The following is a 17090-nucleotide window of genomic DNA, read 5'->3' on the forward strand; positions in this document are numbered from 1 at the left end:
CGTGCTTAATTTTCTTTTGTTCAAATGGCAAGTTCAATGTCAGGTGTGTATTAGGATATCAAAGAATTAAATACAAGAAACCCTGTTTCTGTACTTTAATAATTTTTCCAATTAACTAAATAATTCCAATTTCTTTTACCCTTATTTTTGGCAATAGTATACGCTGAATTTTCAAAAAATACCCCACATCATACTTACGTTTTACACGGAGGTGTGCACTAGATTTAACATTGGCAGCTTGGAAATCCACCCCACCAGTCTGGTCCAGGCGGCAATTGTGCAAAATAAGGAAGTGTACTTTGCCTTCTTCCCTGATCTCACAATCCTGTACCAAAAGAGAAAAAAAGTTTCATAGGAAATAATTTTCCTTGGGATTTTTTTTCTGAAGATATAGTATCTTAATGAATGCTACTAATAGGCAAAGAGACTTTTAATACCTTTGAGCTCTTTTTTGTGAAATAAATTTTGTAGGTACATTGTGAAAGCAATGTTTATTTGAGCTATATAATTCTGAACCAACTGGCAACATCACAGAATATGTACAACCTCACACCCACTACGCTGAAACGAAAATAATGCAAGTGTGCCTGCCGGAGCCCATTCATAGACCCTAATATCTCTCTGTGGCTTAAGGTCTGACAGAGAACACGATGTCATATTTTAAGTGCCCTGTATGCACGCTGACGTTTTTCCTGTCCTTTTGTGTTTCACACAGCTTCTCTAGGTGTTGACAAGCTCAGAAATAGCCTTACAGGTGTCTGGAGTAGCGCCTCTCCCTTGAGTTTCCAGTTGGCATGGATGTCATCTTCAGAGATTTCAGTTTCAAAGCGGGCTGTCTCAGTCTCCACCACCTCCACACTGTACAGGGGGCGCAGCAGTTTTATTTCCCGATCTAGACAAGTGAAGGTCAGCATGTGTCATGAGCCTCTGGCAGAAATAACCCCAACAGCTTCAAGTGTGAAACTCATGGAAATTTCCTTACCCTCAATGTCAAGCTTTCCTGAGGTCTTATCTGTTCCACAGTCACAGGTGTACTGTCCGATATCTGATTTCAAGGCTTTCTTTAGGATCAGCATGCGCTTCTTGCCATCTGCCTTAATAACAACAGTTTTAGATGGTTTTATTTCCTTTCCATCCTTAAACCATTTCACTGGGGCGTCCGCTTTGCTAATTTCACACTGTAGAATCACTTCATCTTTTTCCACAGCCGTATAATCTTGAAGCTTTCCCGTGAAGTATGGATCTCCCTCTGCACGTAAAATAGAAGAAAAGGCATTTCATCAAACACCAAGGGAAATGACAATCTCTTGAAAAGTTTAAGAGGCCTCTCGCAGAGTTCTGTGCATATGTTAAAATTATACCAAATGCTCACTCATTTATTGTGTTCAAAAGTTCTCTAAACATTAGAAAGGGAACATGCATGTGAGATTTATTGGGATCTAATTTATCTGTATTTTATTTTGAAATATCTTATTAACAGTAGTTTGGATAATACTGTGAAACTTACCTTCAAATATAATCATATGTACCTTTATTATTTGGCTACATTTCTAATTTCTTAGAAAATCTATTATTATGTGTAATTTATCTTTATACTTTCAGACTCACATTATTAGTTTTTCCTAAATCAATTAATAGTTTGCCTTTAGTAGTTTCTATATATATTAGGCTTCATATCTGCTTGACATTAAGGGACTAAAAAATGAGGTTTATTAATGTAAGTTCTGTGTTTTCTCTCTTGTTAGAAACTTGCAAAAACACTGTTATGAAATAAATTTGAAAGAGCAAGGAGATTGGATGTATACATATTCCTCTTTTAAACATGATAGGACTCAATAATTAATTGAGAGTTTTAATTCTCATTTTAACTGGCTATTTTGTAGGTCTGAGTCTTTATTACTTTAAATCCTTATATTTTTAGGAAAATATTTTAGAAATAATTCTGATAGCATATACGATAGTTTCTCAAGGACAGGGGCTCATTTCATGCAATATAACACTTAGAAGACTATTTTAAATAATAAGTACTCCACATATTTATGCTGAATTTAGTGCAATAAAATTAAACTGAAGAGAGCACCTACCAAGCACAGTGAGTTTAGCTTCTGAACTTATTCCCATAGCTTCTACTTTAATCTGAGAGGTGTCATCAAGAGAGAGGTCTTTGAATGTAATTGAATGAGTTTTCCCCTCATCGTGCATTGAGACCGTCTTGGTGGTATGCAGGCGCTGGTCATTCTTGAACCACTTAACTGGGATGTTCTCATGGGACAGTTCCACAGTAAACACAGCACTTTCTCTCTCTTTGGCTGTCACGTCCTTGAGTGGAGTGAGGAATTTGAGTCGGATTCCTATCGAGAAAAAGAAAAAACACCAAGCTCATTAATTCCAGCCTTTTAAAGAGGAAATATAAACATAAAAGCAAAAAAAAAAAGATGAAGATGGTTTAACTGATAAAAATATTTACCTTCAATGATCAGTTTGCCACTGGTATGCTTGTCTTCAGCTTCAAATATGTATTTTGCTTCATCTTCAAAACCAGCTGACTTGATCACCATTGAATGCTTAGTGCCATCCTTTATAAGCTCAAATTTGTCATCACCTGTGATTTCCTGGGTTCCTTTCAGCCAACGGAAGGTTTTGGGCTCCCTGGATACTTCGCACTCAAACTTCGCCTCATCTTTCTCAAAGACTTTAACGTCACTGAGAGGCGTGATGAAGATCAGCGGCAGTTCTGAAAGAGAAGGATGATGTGGGCGAATCCAGAAGGTGATGCCATGTTGGCCCCTGGTCCGTTATGGATCTCAGAGGGGGTCTCGCAAACAACATGCAAAAGGGTGGCTGACAGGCAGAGCGTACCTTTCACTTTCAGTTTGGCTGCGGATTTAGCATTGGCACCCTGGAAGGACACCTCTCCTGTCATATCCAGCTGGCAGTTATAAAGGACCAGAGTATGCTTCTTCCCGTCTTCAATGATTTCACAGTCCTGTTTGGGGTGAAGGTTAGAAGGAAAGAAATAGAAAAACATCATTTTCATGACCGGTTAATACTGCAAGTCTTCAAGAGGTTTTACACCGGAAGCGCTATCTTTTTTCATCCTAAGCAACCAAGCAAGCCCCCTCCTGTGTATGATCAGAGCATCTTGACTTACAGGGGATGCAGTTAAAGGCTCTCCTTTTAACATCCACTCGCCGTGGACATCTGGCTCAGAAAGTTCAATTTCAAAGCGAGCTGTTTCTCCGACAAACAATTCTACACCATACAGAGGTTTTTCCACTTTTATCAGTCGAGCTGAAATTATACCAAGTTTTGTTAGCCTGACTGAACAGGTAAACTGAAGATTCAGATAAGGCACATTTAAAAGTTTTGAGCAACTCACCCTCGACATTAACATTTGCTTTTGTCTTGTCTGTGCCACAATCACACATGTATTCGCCTTTATCACCAAGTTCTGCCTTTTTGATTTTTAAGATGCGGCGCAGGCCATCTGACTTGATGGAGTATTTGGGTGAAGGCACAATCTCTTCGCCATCTTTGAACCATTTCACTGGCACATCTTTGCTCACTTCACACTTCAGAATAATCTCATCCTTTTCGACTCCAGTTTTGTCATGTAATTTTATAGTGAAGTAGGGATCAGCCTCTGTAAAAGCCATTCAGCAGATAATCAGAAGAATGTGAAAGTGAAAGTTTATCAGAGTTCACAGGTTGCAAAGTAATTAACTACTTACTACCCACTCTCAACATCTAAGAACTGGCTGTGTGGTCATAGTTAGTTACATTTACCTAAGACTTTTAGATTTGCTGTGGACTTCAGGTCCTTTACTTGAGCACGTATCTGGGATATGTCATCCAACGTCACTTCTCTTATCTCCAGTTTGTGAGTCTTGCCCTCAGATGAGATGTGTACAGTTCTGCTTGTGTGGAGTTTGGCATCATTTTTGAACCAGACTACATGCATTTTTTCATGAGAAAGTTCACAAACAAAAGTTGCTGTTTCACCTTCCTTCACTGTTTGATCTTCAAGAGGTGATATGAATTTCAATCTTACACCTGTAATGCAAGCATTGATAATATGCTCAGAAAACAATTTACCTTCAGAGATATTTCACTTTAATCAGCCTGGGTAACTAGGATTTCACGTGACATTTATTTATTGTCTTTTTAAATGGAGGTACCTTTTGCTTAAAAAAAATTCAGGGGCATTGTTTGGTAGCAATGTGAAAGTGAAGCAATTGTCACTTATAGTTATTAGAACTTGGTGTACTGTCTTTAAAGTCATATATTTTGTGCCTAAATATGGGATGTTATAGTCAGATCTCATCAACTCTTACCTGTAACAAATAACTGTGCTGAGGTCTTCTTGCCCTCTACCTCAGCAGTGTAGAGTCCTTCGTCATCAAATTGAGAATCATTGATAACAAGAATGTGTTTCTTTCCATCAACAATGATGTCAAACTTGTCAGAGGACTTGATGATATCAGGTCCTTTAGACCATATGACATTTGCCTCTCGAGTGAGGACACATTCAAATCGAGCCTGTCGCTTTTCTGGAACAGTAACATCCTTCAGGGGCACAGCAAAGTCAAGTTCGATTTCTGAAAACCAAACGAGAAGAATGAGGTTTTTCAGAGTGCCGAGCGACATGAAGTGAAGTTGAGCCTCTCCTTGGGTTCTAAAAGCCCATACCTTTCACTGTCAGAATGGCAGTTGTGACTGCGTTAAGCGCCTGGTAAAGGACTTCTCCAGCTTGGTCCAGCTTCACTTTGTGCAAAGTTAAGAAGCGTTTCCCACCTTCTGCTTTGATTTCACAAGTCTGAAAAACAATAGTTTTAGTTAGAATTTAAATGAGATAAATTCCCTATAGAAGAAATGTTCCAGACACAGGGTTTCTATAGAGTTTTAAAAATTACTACTAATACAAGTAAAAACATCTTGTCATAATTTTTTTTAAATGTCCAAATGGTCTACAAATAGTGCATCAAATCTCTTTCCCTTTTTGAAACTTAGGAAGCTTGAAGTAACTCTGTCATTACTGAACCAAATCTGAATGTCAAACCTGATTATAGAAAGTAGTTATTTTATATGACTAACAACTTAAAATGGGAAATTACTCACAGGTGAGGGTCTTAGAAGTTCTCCCTTCAGTTTCCATTGTCCAGGAATGTCTTCCTCTGAGATTTCTGCATCAAAGCTTGCACTTTCTTTCTCATAGATAGTAACATCCTCTATTGGTTTAAGCAATTCAACCTCACGCTCTGTATGGGTCAGGGATTAAATACCATAATGTGTTAGATAGTCTAATAATGCTTTGTTTTCATGGGGTTTTTTTTGGGTGGGGGTTAGGGGGGTGGGGTATGTTATTTGTCTTATGCACACATAAAATTTCTCAATAAAAGGTAAGAATTTTATACCTCCAAGTGTCAGCTTTGCAGGGTATCTTTTCCCTTCAATTTCCACTGCATATTCATCAATATCTTCTGGCACAGCATTCTTAATTTTGAGGTGTACATAATTTCCCTCTTTTACTATCTCCGTCTTGTCATTTGGTTCCCAGGGGATTTCATCATATCCTTTGAACCACTTAATATTTGGAGTATCCCTTGCTATATGACAGGTGAAAACAGCTGTTCCCTTGGGTTTCACATGCTGATCTCGTATGGGCTTCACCAGCCAGTCTCTAATGATTTCTGTAGGAAAATGAGGTCAGAAAAATAATGACCTTAACAAATAATATAGGTAACTTCCTTAGTCAATTTCAGAAATAGAAAAAAAATCTCAGAACTAGACATAATTAATCTGCTATGAGATACTGATATCCCCCATCTCTGATAAGGGACAAGAGCAGATATTCTGACACTGGAAAATAAAATTTGCTCTTTTATTTTTGTAGTATAATGAGTAGAAAAAAAATTTCCCAGCATAGTACTAACCTACTACTTTTACACAGGATGAACATTCCAGGTTGTTGGCATTTTCCACAGTAACTGTATATGTTCCAGCATCAAAGTCATCTGCATCGTTGATGGTTAGGGCCCGCATCAAGCCAATGACACCTGGCACAATTTTGCCCGGTTTCTCCACCACAATCTTCCCATCCTTCCTCCAGACCACATCACGTTCTTTGTTTAACTCGCAGCTCAAGTACAATGGCTGTCCTTTGACCACTGTGACTTCCTCCTCCAGTGTTTTTACAAAACGCACAGGAAGCTCTGTGAAGAATTTCAGCAAAGATTTTCAATGTATACAATATTTTCAATGAAATAAAACTTAGAAATAAGAGGTTTTGACTAAAATTACAATAAAAGTTGCTCCTGAGGTTTACTGTATTAAAGTTGAATATGGACCATATTACCTTCTACAATCAGTTTAGCTGTGGAGGTCTTTTCCTTATTTCCCAAACGTAAAACACAGGTGTATTCGCCAGCATCAGAAAGTTGAACGTCAATGATATGCAGCTTTCTGTCTTTACCATCTGCGATGAATCTGTGCTTTGGGCTCTCCCGGATACTGCTACCATCTTTCATCCAGGTTGTAATTGCAGTGGAGGGGGAGACTAAACATTCAAAGATTGCAGAAGAGCCAACTGACTCTGCTTCAGTCAAGACAATGTCTTTGATCTCTTTTACAAACTTTAGTGGCACAGCCTTTAGCTGGTAGGTGAATGGGGCTTCATCAGGAGGTTTCTCCCCACCACTTCCTGGTCTTAATTTTTTCCTTTCAGCTTCTATTGGTGAAGGAGTCTTTTTGGCTACACCTAATTCAAAATAAAATTAAAAGTTGATTTGGCACTTCCATAATGGTCAGAAAGTACATACTTGGCTGCCTGCTAGATAAAACCAGTGATAGAGCAACTAGAAGGTAAGAACATAAAATTAAAGACTAGGTAATTGAAAGGTTGATTAAATTTATACTGCCTTCTTCTAGATAGGAATATGAGATAGCACACGAATCCATGAATAATAAATGTTCTTCATTTTCTCAAGGTTTAAACCCAAATATAAAATGTCCAGATTAATGTCTAATTATTTTACCTGTCATGTAGAAATATCATGTACATGAAGAATGAGGCTAAGAACATATAAGGTTCATTATGCTAAAATACAGTTGGTTTTATATGTAGTACCCACTTGAATAATATTAGAGATGTATTGCTTGAAATGCCAGAAGATATAGTAGCTGAGTAGAATCAATTAGGAATAGCAAAGATTGTGATAAATTCTGAAATTTTTCCCCCCTCAAATGTGAAGTTACCCTTGAATGTAAAGTTTCCTAGAGTGAAAGGTTACAATTCAGGTAGAGGGAAACGAATCTTACCTTTGATGGGACCTTTCGGCTTGGCAGCCTCCTCTTTAGGTGCTTTGGCTTCTGAATTAAAAAACAGAACTCAGCATTTAAACAACTTTCAAACTTATTTCATACTTAGTAAATCATGCCAGGTGAATCATGCTCTTTATTATAAATATTAATGCATAAAGAGTAATTGGTTTTATGTATATGACTTTTATGAAGAACAGACATTTCTAATAGGTATTTTGATATTCTTAAGAAGGCATATTTGAAAATAATGTTACTAAGCTAAATTGCCAAAGTATTTAGGATTAAATAGTTATTTTCAGCAAGTGCTTTCATGCTTCTCCCATTTCTGGAAGGCTTACTCTTGCCCTGTGAGGAAGAGTTTTCCCCTTACCTAGCTATGCAAAGTTATTTTATATGTTTACTTATGTATCAGTTATGTGAACCAACAATATGTTTTTGTCAACAAGGAATTGGTGTAGAAAAAAGGGAAATGGCTAATAAGTTACTCAAAAGCTTTCTTTTTTAAATTGGGCAGATAAATCCAGGCAAGACTAAGGAGAAAGAAAAGGTCTATGTGGAAATATGTGTGTATATATATATATGGTTTCTTTCGAAGATTTTTCTTAATTAGACAATAAACTAAGGCAGGAGCAAGGAAGTTCCTACATTTAGAGTCTAATTCAATTATTAATGCAGGAGCAGTCTAAACTGTAGAACCAGTTTTCTAGCTTCATCCTCTGGGAATGGGATAAAAGCTTTATTTTTACACAAAATTAATTGGCTCAGTGGCAGTTCACATCTTTTTCTGAACTAATAAAAGGTGTCACATTGAAATTATAAAAATTTAAAAGTAAGAACAATGCCCAAATCACAAATATTGGTTATAAACTGTATTAACATAAATATTAAAATTACATTACAGCCAAAGAACATAACATATTGTCTAATGTCATTAAACACAATAAAAATCCCAAATATTTCAAGTGTTTCACATATATTTATTTAATGTTCTCAGTAATCCAACAGGGAAGATATAATTATTAGTCTGATTTTACAAACTAGGCAAGTAAAATTTAAGGAGAGTAAGTAGCCAAAGATCAAATTAATGAAGATGTGAATTTATCAATGATTAAAACACATCAAATCATTTTTGGTTTTGAGACTATCACCTAAGTAATGAACTAACAGTACCTTAAGTTTGTACCTGAGAAAATTATACCACTTAGTACATTTAAGAAAATTATTACTGATCTAAATTCTTATAGATTTAAAGGCTGAACTACACAGCTTTTTTTTTATTGTGGTAAAATATATCTACCATAAAACTTACCATTTTAATCATTTTTAAGTGTGCCATTTATTTGCATTGAGTATATTCATAATGTTATACGACCCATCAACTCTATGCATTTCCAGAACTTTTTCATTATCCCAACATGCAGTCTTTTTAAAAAAAGAGAAATGATTCCTACAGGGCACATGGGAAATCTGAAGCTCCATGGGATTTCTGTGTGCATGTCCTTAGAGTGTGTCTGTCTCGTTAGTTTTCATCAGCCTTGAATATAGTCATTACTTAATCTCAAAAGCATATAAGGAAATGGTGCATCACAAGAATGTACATTCCAGTCAAAACACAATATGCATCCATTAGGTGAGAGATTAGGTAGGTAAAGGGTATCAGATGAAGAAAATTTCATCAAGAATTTATAAACCCCTGTGGCCGAAATGATGCCTCGTTTCAACATAATGAGGGCTTCAATTTAATTCAAGTATGAATACTTTTATTAAGCCACCAAAACAATCAACAAGAAAACTACAGAATAAATACCTGCTTTCTTTCCAACGACTGGTACTGTCACGGGGGCAGTGATAGGAGTTGGAGCAGGCTCCACGGGAGGTGGTTTGATTGTTTTTACTTCTGTAGAGAGATGTCCATTGCATTAATGTATACATTTGTCACTTCCTAAAACCTATTTTGATGGCCTATTTCTGATGTAACTTTAGAAATATTCAAATAACTACTTTTTCAGAGAATAATATATTCTAACTATAACATAATCTATATAGAATACAATAATATATTTTAATATATTTAATGTATTATATATTAAATAAAATATAATAATATATTGTGACATTAAAAATCATTTGCTGCATTCTGACTTTCCTTATAAACTGTACATCATTTGTGTAAAGCTTGAAGGAATATGTGTTGACGTTGAGTATGAGCTTGCTCACCTGGTTCAGGCTTTGGTTTTGGTTCAGGTCCAGGGAGAGGTATTGCTGGCTTTATTTCGGGCACTAAAATAACCCATAATAATAAGAAGGTTATCAAGTATTTTTGAAGTTTTTCACAGTGTCAAGCCCAAATTAGGCAGACATATCTTAGAAGATAATAGAATTTATACATAGAGTCACCAAATCAGTGTTTGATCTAATTTCATTTGTATTTAAAACAAAATATTTGGAAAATATACTAAGGCAATTATATTGGTTATAATGTTGTAATTCATCTCATTGCCCATAAATATATTTTTCCTGGTATTTAAAACTTAGTAATTTATTTAACAAATGGATGATCACTAGCCAATTGCACATGAGAATGAAATGGGAAAGACAATTAAACTGACCAGATTAGGCCACGTGTTCAACTCTTAATGCCAGCGGAATGGTGTTTTAAATGATGCATATTTCATTTTTAGAAACAACTAAGAAAGTGCCAGTAAATTTGTACCTTTTGCTGGTTCAGGAATTTTCTTTTCCACTTTTGTATCAATAGCTGGAGGTGCTTCGACCTCTGCAACAGCTTTTGGAGGTGGTTCTGGTATTTTAAGATAAGATTATTTTCTAGTTATTTAAATATTTAGAAATCAACTGATAAATAATCCATTCAAACTGTTTTTTAACAAGCTCTATTAATTGATGGCTTTTTAAAAAACCTATATCCTATCAATTAATTTCTATGTCTTTTCTTGACTCTGACTTAATTTTTTTTTCCTTATCTATCCACTTCTCTCCCAACCCCATTAAACTCTTTCTAAATCTCTTTCATAATAAATACCAATAAATAACCCTTTGATTACAGGCTAATGATAAATATAAACCCACATAAAAGATCCTAAATTTTATGAAACATTTGCTGACACCCTCCCATGAAGTTATTCTGCAGCCAACCTGATTATTTTACAATCATTTCTACTGAAAGAACTTAAGTGGCAAAGTAATAATAATGAAGTGCAGGAAAATACATGAACGTATTTGAAAATTACTATAAAAATATTTCAATAGAAAGCAGACATTGGAAAACATAGATGAAACATGAAGTTATGTTTATAGTTAACTCCACTTGTTTTTACTAGATATATCTCCTGTTAGATTTCCATTTGTTAAAAGATAATTTCGCAAGTTACTAAAATTCCTACCTGTAGGTTTTTTGATTTTTTCTACTTTTTTAGGTTCTACTTTAGGTTCTTCTTCTTCAGATCGCTTTTTCAGAACTTGAAAAACAAAAAGGTTTATATGTAAATCAAGACAAACAAATGTTTGAATGTTTATTTAACAAGATGTTGAATAAACTTGACAAACACACATGATGTACAAAGCAAGGAAAATGATAAGCATGCAACTGACCTAGTGCTCTGGTAAATTAGCATTTCCACTAAAAATGTTGTTTTTAACATTAAAAGTTTTTAATGTTAATTTAGAAGAGCACTCACAATTACTTGATATCTACATCAATAGTCTATTCAGAGGCAAATCTGTGGCAGTAATGTCCCAAGTACAAAATGAATAATTTGAGTAACAACAAATTCTAATCCTAACTTATGTTGTAATTTAATGAGAAGAAGAGTATTTAAGTAAGTATGAAGTTTACTGAAGTGGAGATGCCTAAGGAAATGAAGCCTAGAGATCAGTGGTTCTATGTGAAGAAAAAGTTAGAACTTGATTCTTCATTTGAATATCTTGCTTCCAATTTTTTAATATCTCATTAGCATAAACTACTACAAAGATAAAATACAAGAAAGAAATGTTTAGTGTCTTAAAAATGTTTTTTCTTAGTTGAGGTGTTCTTGTGTCATACTTTAAAACTGAGTTCTGAATTTAGGTTTAAATAGTTTGGTATAATTTAGAGCATTTAATAGGTTTATTATATTTTACTACATAAGTCGATCATGAAAATGACAGCTATGGTCATTGCTATTAGTTTAGAATAACATCAATTTAGTTATGTCTATTAAGTAAATTTTAAAATGCTGTAAATACTTATAAAATTTCTGTCTTCTTGTACAAAAAGGTATGAAAATTATAGCCTCAATTTTTAACGCCACTACAAATAAATTTTGATCAATAGGATATCTAATTAAAAGAAAACCAAGGGACAGACACATTTTTGTAAGCTTTCAAGGGTATTTTTTGTATACTTAAAGCTAATATAATGGTTGAAAAATACTATACCGCTTTTGAGAACAACTTCTTCCTTCGGTTGAGGTTTAGGTTCGGGAAGTAATTTGCGAACTTTCTTTTCAGCTTCAGGTGCTTAAAAGAATATGATTTCAAATTTTGAAGTGAATTCATACAAAAACTAAATTTCAGCAATAAAGTGCCTCTTTCAGAACTAGTTAACTACATACAGTGCATAAGCAATAATTTTTTCACATGTAAATATCACAGAACTTAAAAGCAAATAATACACTTCATTTCCTCTGAAACATCTATATAATCTTGTGATGAAATTTTATTCCATTAACTGTAGGCAAATATTTTCATCTTAAATGACAATACAGAAAGTTTTTTCTATTAACTTTATAAATCTTTCATCAACTACAGGGTTTTTGACAGCATCTCTGCCTCAATCTGCAATTGTAGATTGCCCAAACCTATATTGGTATCTCCCTGACCTCTGAATACTTCAGAATGATACTGGTAGGCGTCAGTGTCATCATTCAGTCGTCTCCAATGACAAGAAAAGGAAGTCAAGGAATCTGGTGTATGGCCTTGATGTTGGGAAAGGGCCATTATTTCATTTTCTTAACAGAAGCATCTTTTCTCAAGGATTCCTTTTAGAAATAATACTAACTTAAAATTTTGGACCTATAGAATTTGAAAGCTGGTGTTGGAGTTTATTTTTAATGAATAAGAAAATGTTCTTGAATTTAGACTAAAAGGGACCCAAGGAATTCTAAATTAATTCCTTCATGCATCTTTAGTGAATGTCAGGCGTGGTGTATGCTGTTACTATATAGAGCAACCTGCTATTACTACTATAGCACTCATGGATTTGAATAGAAAAAAAAAAGAGATATACTTCATAATCATTGAACCATTATCCCTCTCTATTGATGTTAATTAAAATTTAATTTAAAACATTTATATCATGTAACATTATATTTGTTGACTCATATGCAATCTGAATTTCTCAGATATTTGTATAAAATTTCCATTTTGGTGCTTTAAGCAAGGCATTTGCAATTCATTAAATAGTTTTTTTTTAATGTGATGGAGATAACCTTGCCTAACTCTTACTTCAAAATTTAAATATACAAAAGGCAAATATGTAACTATTTTATTTTAAATATATTTTTCTTTCAACCATTTTAAGTAGAATTTCACAAACGTTAATTTTTTTACCCATTATAAATTGTGCAGGCCTTCAATACTATTTTAGAGTTACCAATATTCTTGATGTATAACTGTTTTCACTGACTGAACTTGAAAAAACCACCATGCACTTAATTAACATAAGTTGGGATGGCATGATATCCTTTTCTTATATAATAGACATAGTGAAAATATATCAGTGGCTTTGTTTTTCTGTATTATTTTATTTTTAAGATCTTACTGACATGTGAGACTCAAGTGCAGAACACACCATTTAGCTATTACTTTTAAAGTCAATATATGTTATTTCATGTCACTTTAGTGTTTATGAGTGGCTCTGTAATAATCCTTTACTAGGTAGTATCCATAGTAATATGATTTTGTAATCTCCATTTTATAAGTCAGGAAATCCATATTCACACTGGTGATTTTCCAAAATTTCAGAGTGAATCAAGAGCAGATTTAATTTCTGGGGCTAGACGTACAGGTTACTTAAATAGAAATTACTCCCTACTATACCTACTAGAAAAATTAAGATCTTTATTTTAAATGGATGTTTTCTATGTTGTTATGATTCATTTATTTTTCTTTAGGGTCTAACTTTATATAGGGAAAAATATTGTTCATAGAGAAATTTTGGAAAATGACCTGCAATGATAATGAAATTTCTCTAAAACGTGAGATCCATAAACCTGAAAAAATGTCTTGGGGTCACGGAGAAGAAAGTGGTGGGAAGGCCATGAGAAAATCCCTATGAACCATCTTAAGAGGTGGAGGACATGGCTTATATTTAGTACTTATCACACTGGTGAAAATACTGTTATTCTGGTGCAATTCCAAAGGTTTCCATTACTAGATCCCAGCACTTTAACCCAAGATGTATCTGATATTAATTTTCACCAACCTGCAAAGTTTTATAGGGAATTGCAAGAAGACATAAGTAGATGAGACAAAGATAAACAATATCTATCCATATAATGTATGAAATTAGTGGAAGACAAAGGAAGTGACACTCATGAGCCAGGACTATAAAAGGTACAAGAACACAAGAAATAAATGAGACTACTGGGATTATGTAAAAAATAATTTGAAAAGAGAACATTATAGAAGGTAGAAAGAGCAAAGAGTCAGGTGAAGGGATACTACATACAAATGCATTTTCAAGACTGAAATACCTTTCAGAGGTTTAAGCTCCACTTTTTCTGGAACCTCGGGTTTTTCAGGAACTTTCTTCTTTGCAACAGCTTTAAAGAATATGATCTTGTTTTATTATTTGTATGTTTAGACTAGACTGAAGCAAATTATTAAACACCTGCTTCAAGAATCAAAACCAAGCTTTGGTTATAACCAAAAAAGCATTAATGACAGCCAAGAACAGCCACCACAGAGCATACAAGAAGCATTCAAACCATGAAAACAGATTTCGGTTTTACTCCAATTAAATTACAGTCTGGCTGAAAAGGAAAATAATTTTGTTTTTTTACAGGAAAAAGAAATTATCCTTTGAGCATAAATTTTACATTAAGAGAAATGTACTTAAGTACGTGTTCTCATGGAGTATGAATTGATACATGGGTAGCCTTTTAAGAAGTATCTGCTTTTTCTATGTCTGACTTAATATATTGGAAGTTTCCTCCTACTTGCCGGGAGGGTTGTAGAAGGGCAAGAATCATTAGAAGTAAAGAATTTTTCTGGAAGATTCAGGCTTTGTAGTATATATGGAGAAAGTGTTCATCTAAGGTTATATCTAGATAATATTAGATTGGGATATTTAATGATACCACAAATAAGATAACATTTTATTAAAATAAAAAGAATACCATGTGTTTGTCAGTTTATTTTACATTTTAAAGATGTTATTAAAAATTAAGTAATCTTGCATCAATTCAAAGAAAAATTTCAATGCGAAAAGAATGAAGGGAAGCTTATCAATGGGAAGAGATGCACCCATAACCACTCTGGCCGTGTTGAGGACAACCACAGAACGTCATTGACTGGGCTTTTATTAAGTTGAAAAAGAAAAGTCAGGGAGCAGTGACAGGTCACTTATATGCTCTCTCCTTTCCTGGTATATGAGCACATACCAGCTTTTGGGCGCCACAAATAGATGACTTACAGCATACTTGAAAGCACATGAAATTCCTTAGGAACAAAGTGTTGGCTTTTGTATAAATTTGTTACTGAAATATTAAAAATATCTTGCTAACTTTTTTTATACATTTTGCATGCATAAGATCCCAAAGATATGCAGAGCAATCAGGCTTTTAAATCAGAAAACTCCTTCTTCACATTCTGCGTAAAAAAGTTAGTTGGGCAGATGTCTAGGATGAAGCTAACAAAAATGCGCTTTTTGACATTTGGGGCAGCAGGCACAGCCTGACAAGGCACCTGGAGCAGCATAAAACACAGGCCTCTATGCAATTCCCAGAGCTTGATCATGTCTGAAAGCACACACTTTTAAAAGTTCTTGCAAGCACCATTTCAGACGGCTGGACAGCGGGTTAATAAAACTTTGGAAGTGCCAGTTTATACCTTTAAGTTGGAATGCTTTCTCCTTCACGTCTTCCTTAGGTGGAGCTGGTGGAGGCGCTGGGGGCTTTGGTTTGAATTTTGGCTTTTCGATAACCTTTTCAGGTTCGGGTTCAGGTTCTTAAAAGAGTATTTCAGAAGTGTTAGTATATGCATATATTAATTAGCGTGAATATATAGAGCGTATTCGGTAGAATTTTAAATATACATATGAAGTAAATGTTTGCTTTTTTGGATACATAATATTAGTGTCCAACATAAAACATAAAACAGTGTCCAACATAAAACATAAAAATATCAACATGGTACATCAATGATGAGAAATATAGCAAAGTCATTAACAAAAACAACAAAGGAAACATCCACATAAGCCACATTGACATAAGACAAATGGTACAAATTACATGGATACATAAGAATCACATGCACATTTAAAACAGTAAATCTTACATACAGAAGCAGAGAACTACTATTCAAGTAGAACATAAAATATATATATGTAAAGAGGAAGATATGATGATGAAGATTTAAGTCCAATTAATTGAATACCTTGAACGGGTATTTCTTCTGGCTGTGGTTCAGGTTCAGGTTCTTCAGGCTCAATATACTTTTCAATTTCACGTTCTTTAAAGAATGTTGACAAGGGATGTAAGATTGTAATGTAAAGTTCTTCACAAAGACCCATACAAATTTCACATAGATGTAAAGGTTATAGTCCCAAAGATGAAAATACAAAATCATGTATGTGGAAAAAAGAGACAAGATTTCTATTTTCTTATACTTGAGCTTTCTATTCACCTGTTTTCAATGTATGTTGATGGCAAATGAGGTGACTTTTAAAATTTGATATTGGGTTACCATTTGAAGAGGCAATGCAATTAATTCTTCCAGTTTTGCCTCAGTAAACTGTATCTTTTGGAATTTATAATTACCACCAAGAATAATCAAATTAATGACTCAAATTCTACTTTGGAAGAAATATAACTATTTGAAAAATGAAATGTGCTGGAGAACTTTCGTATAGAATGTCAAGAAGGAATTTCACCCTATAAATGCTTTTGTATTTCTTACAAGAGTTTTTAAGAGATTAAAAAATTTTATATTTTAACACATATACCTTCAACAGGGGGAGTCACTTTTCTACCAATTGTTATGGATGCTTTTTCTTCATATGTGACTTCCTCAGGAGACTCTTCAACTTAAAAAACACAGTATTTTATTTTAGATGGCATTCAAAATATAATACTGCACCTGCTAATTTGTAACATCTCAACTTTGTTATACTCTATACTATATTCTTCAAATGACCCCGAAGTATGAATAACTCCATTACTTAAGACAGGCAACAGATAAATACATTAGACCCATCTACAACCAAAGGAAGATGATGAAGGCAATTTTCATCTTTCCAAGACTTATACAGAACCCATGTACCTTGGACAGGTGGAGCTTCTGGTTCTTCAGGGAGAGGAACAGACACTTTCTTTTCTGGTATGACTTCCTTGGGCACTTCAGGCACTTTAAAAATATTGATTTTTTTTAACTATTAAGAATTTAGAAGAATTGCAAGATTCTTTGAAGAGCACGGGGGAAGTACTTTATCTTACAAGACTTCATGGGGAAAGTTGCTTTTCTCTTCTGCATACTATTAAATATAGATGTTC

The 17090-nt window shown here is 34.2% G+C and overlaps 1 protein-coding gene across 1 annotated transcript in view; it reads right to left on the reverse strand.

The window, feature by feature from the left end:
* Window positions 1-17090, reverse strand: part of TTN (titin) — a 269499-nt gene that overhangs the window by 103788 nt on the left and 148621 nt on the right. The window contains exons 169-191 of the mRNA XM_054562536.1: window positions 15430-15546; window positions 14073-14141; window positions 11755-11835; window positions 10722-10796; window positions 10034-10120; window positions 9538-9600; window positions 9128-9217; window positions 7318-7368; window positions 6356-6757; window positions 5934-6212; window positions 5415-5690; window positions 5119-5258; window positions 4690-4816; window positions 4335-4598; window positions 3787-4053; window positions 3380-3643; window positions 3152-3291; window positions 2860-2986; window positions 2468-2734; window positions 2085-2351; window positions 983-1249; window positions 753-892; window positions 199-325 (exon numbers count right to left, since the gene is read on the reverse strand). Coding sequence (XP_054418511.1) covers window positions 199-325; window positions 753-892; window positions 983-1249; window positions 2085-2351; window positions 2468-2734; window positions 2860-2986; window positions 3152-3291; window positions 3380-3643; window positions 3787-4053; window positions 4335-4598; window positions 4690-4816; window positions 5119-5258; window positions 5415-5690; window positions 5934-6212; window positions 6356-6757; window positions 7318-7368; window positions 9128-9217; window positions 9538-9600; window positions 10034-10120; window positions 10722-10796; window positions 11755-11835; window positions 14073-14141; window positions 15430-15546 — 3987 coding nt within the window. The remainder of the gene's footprint in view (window positions 1-198; window positions 326-752; window positions 893-982; window positions 1250-2084; window positions 2352-2467; window positions 2735-2859; window positions 2987-3151; window positions 3292-3379; window positions 3644-3786; window positions 4054-4334; window positions 4599-4689; window positions 4817-5118; window positions 5259-5414; window positions 5691-5933; window positions 6213-6355; window positions 6758-7317; window positions 7369-9127; window positions 9218-9537; window positions 9601-10033; window positions 10121-10721; window positions 10797-11754; window positions 11836-14072; window positions 14142-15429; window positions 15547-17090) is intronic.

The sequence above is a fragment of the Pteronotus mesoamericanus genome, unplaced genomic scaffold (genome assembly GCF_021234165.1).
Source record: "Pteronotus mesoamericanus isolate MK-2021 breed Mesoamerican mustached bat unplaced genomic scaffold, CSHL_Meso_final scaffold_651, whole genome shotgun sequence".
NCBI lineage: Eukaryota > Metazoa > Chordata > Mammalia > Chiroptera > Mormoopidae > Pteronotus > Pteronotus mesoamericanus.